The following is a 4,879-nucleotide window of genomic DNA, read 5'->3' on the forward strand; positions in this document are numbered from 1 at the left end:
ACCCAAAGTGGGGCTAGCCAGGGACAAAGCATCAGCTTTACGGGGTGAGGAGCAGCCGTTCACACATGGGCTAATTTCACTCCACACCGGCCCATCTCTGTTCCCAGCGCTGCTGGAAGCGTGAGCATCTGGCCTCACCGATTCCGATGAGGTTTCCGGGATTGAAAGTCGTGCATTTCTCCTACAACACAGAAAACCAGGCTCTTCACACAGAAAAGTTGCTCTGAAGGGCCCGTTGGTGACGCGGACCTGCGCAGACCCTCTCCTAGGTGCCGATGTGGCCAAGCCTTCCTACAAATTGGACTAGGAGGGATTTGCTCCTGCAGGGTGGCTGCAGAGTCTGGCGCGTGCTTGTGATGCGACTTCAGTATATTTTTGGAGAGGGAGGGAGGGGACTAGCCACAGAAGGTGGTGAGAAGCTGCTAGTCGCGGAAGACAGCACTGGGCCCCTCACCCTCTCCAAGCCCTGGGGAGGGCGCCCTGGAAGGTGACGCCGCCCCTGGCATTCCGGGTTCCACCGGGCCCGGGTAGCGCTGTCAAATGGACCTCCGTCGGGCCCGGGGCCTGTCTGCCTCCCCGCCGCGCACGGCCCCAGGGCTGGAGAGCGGCGAGAAGCCCAGATTGTCGCGGGCGCACGTTTCCAGCCAGTGCACGCGGCGGGCGACGGAGGCGGAGCCCCCGGGGCGGGGCTGGCGGTCGGGCCGCGCGGGCCGGCTGCTCTCCGGCGCCCCCGGGCGGCGCGGGCGGGCGCGGCGGGCAGCGCGCTCGGGGGCGTCGGCGCTGGCAGCGAGGAAGCGCAGGACCACGAGGTTGAGGAAGGCGCCGATGACCGTGAGCCCCAGGAGGATGTAGAGGAAGCTGAAGGCCACGTAGGGAGGCTTCCTCTGCAGCGCCCCGTCGTTCTGTAGCGCCACGAAGTCGCCGAAGCCGATGGTGGTGAGGGTGATGAAGCAGTAGTAGTAGGCGTGGAAGAAGGTCCAGCCCTCGAAGTGCGCGAAGGCGGCGGCCCCGAGGGCCAGGGTGGCGGCGCACGCCAGCAGCCCGGCCACCACCATGTTCTCGGTGGACACGCGCGGCCGCCGCAGGCCCAGGCAGCGCTTGGCCGCCAGCAGGAGGCGCCGCGCCAGCGTGTTCAGCCGCCCGCCCAGGCTCTGGAAGGTGACCAGCGCCAGGGGGATGCCCAGCAGCGCGTAGAACATGCAGAAGACCTTGCCCGAGTCCGTGCCCGGCGCAGCGTGGCCGTACCCTGTGCGGGGAGAGCGGAGGGGACGGCTGGTGAGTGCCCAGCTCCATCTCCTATCAGGTGTCCCTCCCCATCCTCAGGGCCCGCAGCGCATCTTCAAATACTAGTTCTATTTAGGTCATTCCCCAGCTTTAAAACCTTGAGGGGTTATTCATAATCGCCCCAAACTGCAAATTACCCAGATGTCCCTCAACTGGGGAATGGATAAACAACCTGTGAGACATCCAAACAATGGAATTCTTTTCAGCAACAGAAAGGAATGAACTACTGTTACCTGCGGCAACGAAGGACAGATCTCAAATGTATTGTGTTGAGCGGAAACTCAGAAGCCTGCCTACTACACGTTTCCATTTAAATGACAGTCTGGAAACGGCAAAACCATAGGGACAGAGAACAAATCTGTAGTTGCCAGTCACTGCTGTCAATTGCATGACAATAGCTTTCATGGTATTCTCCAAGGGGCCCACACCGGAGGAAAAGTCAGGTGGATCTTCTCCAACAGAATATGCCTCCTCTAGGGGATTGGCCCCATCTGCCAAAAACCAAAATATACAAACCCTTTGACCTATACAGTCCCACAGGAAGTTAGCCTCCAAAATACATACATGTGCGAAATGTCTGCACGTGAGTCATCACTACAACATTGTTGGTCATAATAAATATCAGAAACAACCTAAGTGTCCATCAGTGGGGGCCTGCTTAAATAAATTATGGTGCATCCAAATGATGGAATACTGCACAGTCGCAGATCTCAACTGCGAGTGGTTTTGCCCCAAGGGGACTATTGCCCCAAGGGGACATTTGCCAATATCTCCTTCTGGTTGTCACAAACCGGGGGTGGGGAGTGGTGCTGTGTTCTACTGGAATCTAGAGGGGAGAGGCCAGGGATACTGCTAAACATCTTGCAATGCACAGGACAGCCCCTCACAGCCCAAAATGTCAGTAGTTCGAGGTTGAGAAACTCTTCTATACAGCCACGAAAAAGATGATGCAGCTCTTTATGGACTGATATAAAAACATCACCAAAATATATTAAGTGAAAACAGCAAAAGGCAAAACAGTGTATATAATATAATGTCTATATAATGTGTACGTTTTAAAAAGAATACACAGGCAGAGAATATATCTGGAAGGATGAGAAACTGGTAACTGTATTTGATCCAGGGAGAGGAATTTATGAGCTGAGAGACAGGACGGGAGGGAGAATTCCTTTTCATCTTATACCCTTTTGTGCCCTGTGAAGTGTGTATACGTACTACGTAACATTCATAACATCAACCCAATATATGTATTGAAAGACCTATGGCTCCACTTCCACATTTTGATTGCAAGGCCCCTATTATTTGGTGGGGCACAGGGGGGCGGGGAATCTGCCCATCATCAGATTTTGAGCTCTTTGAGGGCAGGGACCATGGTGGTCATTTCTCTATGGCCCCAATCACCAGTGCCTGGCACAGAGCCTGACACAGACTACAGGCTCAATGACAGTTTACTGAATCAAAGTGAGTTGAAAGGCGTGCTAGTGTGAGACAGGGGAGCCTCTTTAGAAAGAAGAGGCCAGGAAGTGCTGTTGCCAGCTGTTTGGGGCTATGACAGGTTTTGGCAGAGAGTGGAATGAATAATGATAATAACTAAATGTGCTAAGTACTCTACTTGGATTATCTAACACTCTCAGTGACTATATGAGATGATCTTATCCCCATTTTACAGATAAGGAAACTAAGTTCAGAGGGAGGAAGCTGCCCAAAGGTCACAGGGCCTGAGCTATTAACCACTGTCCTCATTGCTTCTTAGTGCCACACTTCCAGCCAAGCAGAACTCAGACTCTTGGGCCCTGGCCACTGGCTCTCTGCAAGGCTGGCTTAAGCAGAGGGTCCACACAACAGGTGGTGGCGCCCCCAAGTGGCCAGAAAAGCCAAAACTCTTGTTTCTACTCTTACTCCAGACTCCCAGATGCATGTCAGAGGGGAAAAGCCAGGAGAGGAGGCCAAACCCATCTGGGAAGTCTCCGAAGAATGTGGGGAAGGGCAGACAGAAGACGGGGATGGAGTCCCATACCAATGGGCATGGTGACAAGGAGGGTCTCAGGCTAAGCCAAGCTAGGGAAGCAGGGGTGCTCATGGGGACAGGAGGGGCGAAAGGGCTGAATGAGAGCTGGGGCCACAGTTGACAAATAATGGATTATTGTTACTAATTAATAGTGGCTGCTTAGCCTCAGGCACTGTGCCAAGCCTTTTTCATTCTTGACCTCATTTAAACCTGGCAACCACCCAATGAGGTAGGAACAACTGCATTTTGCCTTTGAGGAAACAAGGGCTCAGAGAGGTATAATCAATTGCTGGAGAAGGCACGTGGCAACAGAGATGAAAAAACAACTCCAATCTAGGTAACTGCAGAACTTGTGCTTTTAACCCCACCGCAAAGCCCGCAGCTCACAGTCAGTGGCAAGAGTATTATGGAGAAACTTCCCCCAAGGCACGGGCTTCCAGGCTGGTGGTCCAAGCCCGAAAGGTTTCCTGGACATCCACAGCTGGAGCCCAGGAGTGTGGCTGGCACCAGGCTTAGAGCCCCGCAGAGCCTGCTTCTCTCCTGCCCTGTTTCCCCAGGCGTAGGTTCGGCAGGTACCGGCCAGACGGTAGTCATGGCAACAGCTGGCGGTCCAGATGCTACAGAGGAACTGCTCTGGATCCCCGAGGGTGAGGTCCAAAGCTGTGATAATCAGTCATTCCCTTAACAAATATTTATTGAGCATCTATTACACACTAGGCACTGGCCATACAGCAGTGACTAAGACAGACTAGGTCCTCATTCTCATAGGGTAACAGAATAATCACCATTATAATGTGAAAATCAATCTTCTTTTGTACTGCTCTGTGTGTCAGGCCCTGTGCTAAAACTTTCTACATATACTATCTCCTCGATAACAATTATCCTACCACATCCCTGAGATAAGACCTACCAGCACTCCTAGTTTACAGGGGAGAAAACTGTGGCTCCGAGAGGTTAAGCAACCTGTCTAAGGTCACACAGCTAATGGGAGGCAAGCAGGTAAGGAAACAACTGCAGCCACTTGGTCTTCCAGCCCCACTTCATCTGTCTCCCAGGCCCTGGGGCGTGGTCTGTGCACTCCCGGGTCAGCCTCTTGGCAAACTCGACTTACTGACTCCTCCCGGCTCCATTCGACAGAGGGAGGCAAGTGAGGCTCAGAGAGCAGAAACGACCTGTCCAAAGTCACTCGGCGGGGCAGGGGCAGAGGTGGGACTGCAACCCAGAGGCGCCCCCGGCGGCTCGGGACGGAGCGGCTCACCGATGGTGGTGATGACGGTGATGGCGAAGTAGAAGGAGCCGGCGAACTTCCACTGGGGGCCGGCGCGGTGCGGCTCCGCCTGCCGCGCCAGGCGCTCCAGCTCGCGGTAGTCCTCGGCCGAGAAGCCGTACTTCCTCCGGACCTCGCCGCGCTTCCGCGCCAGCAGCCGCCGGCGGCCGCTCTCCGCCTCGGACTCGAGCGCGTCGAAGACGGCGGCGCCCACCAGCAGGTAGGACAGGATGCACAGGACGAGCGCGGCCGTGCGCGCGCTCTGCGTCCTCATCGCGGCGCCCGGCCCCGGGCCGCGACCCACGCGCCCGCCCCGCCGC

General features: G+C 55.4%; 1 protein-coding gene across 1 annotated transcript; it reads right to left on the reverse strand.

The window, feature by feature from the left end:
* Positions 1 to 360: 360 nt before the first annotated feature.
* On the reverse strand, positions 361 to 4,851 carry KCNK15 (potassium channel, two pore domain subfamily K, member 15). Its single transcript, XM_012657916.1, has 2 exons — positions 4,551 to 4,851; positions 361 to 1,246 (listed from the first exon to the last, which is right to left on the reverse strand). The coding sequence occupies exons 1-2, from the start codon at positions 4,831 to 4,833 to the stop codon at positions 537 to 539; spliced, it is 993 nt and encodes a 330-aa protein (XP_012513370.1). The 5' UTR covers positions 4,834 to 4,851; the 3' UTR covers positions 361 to 536.
* Between the last annotated feature and the right edge of the window lie 28 nt (positions 4,852 to 4,879).

The sequence above is a fragment of the Propithecus coquereli genome, unplaced genomic scaffold (genome assembly GCF_000956105.1).
Source record: "Propithecus coquereli isolate 6110/MARCELLA unplaced genomic scaffold, Pcoq_1.0 Scaffold566, whole genome shotgun sequence".
Taxonomy (NCBI): domain Eukaryota; kingdom Metazoa; phylum Chordata; class Mammalia; order Primates; family Indriidae; genus Propithecus; species Propithecus coquereli.

Coding starts and splice junctions, on each gene's coding strand:
- KCNK15 (XM_012657916.1), bottom strand. CDS start 4,833: ATGAGGACGCAGAGCGCGCGCACGGCCGCGCTCGTCCTGTGCATCCTG. Junction 1,247..4,550: donor CACCGTCATCACCACCATCG/GTGAGCCGCTCC, acceptor CTCCCCGCACAG/GGTACGGCCACGCTGCGCCG.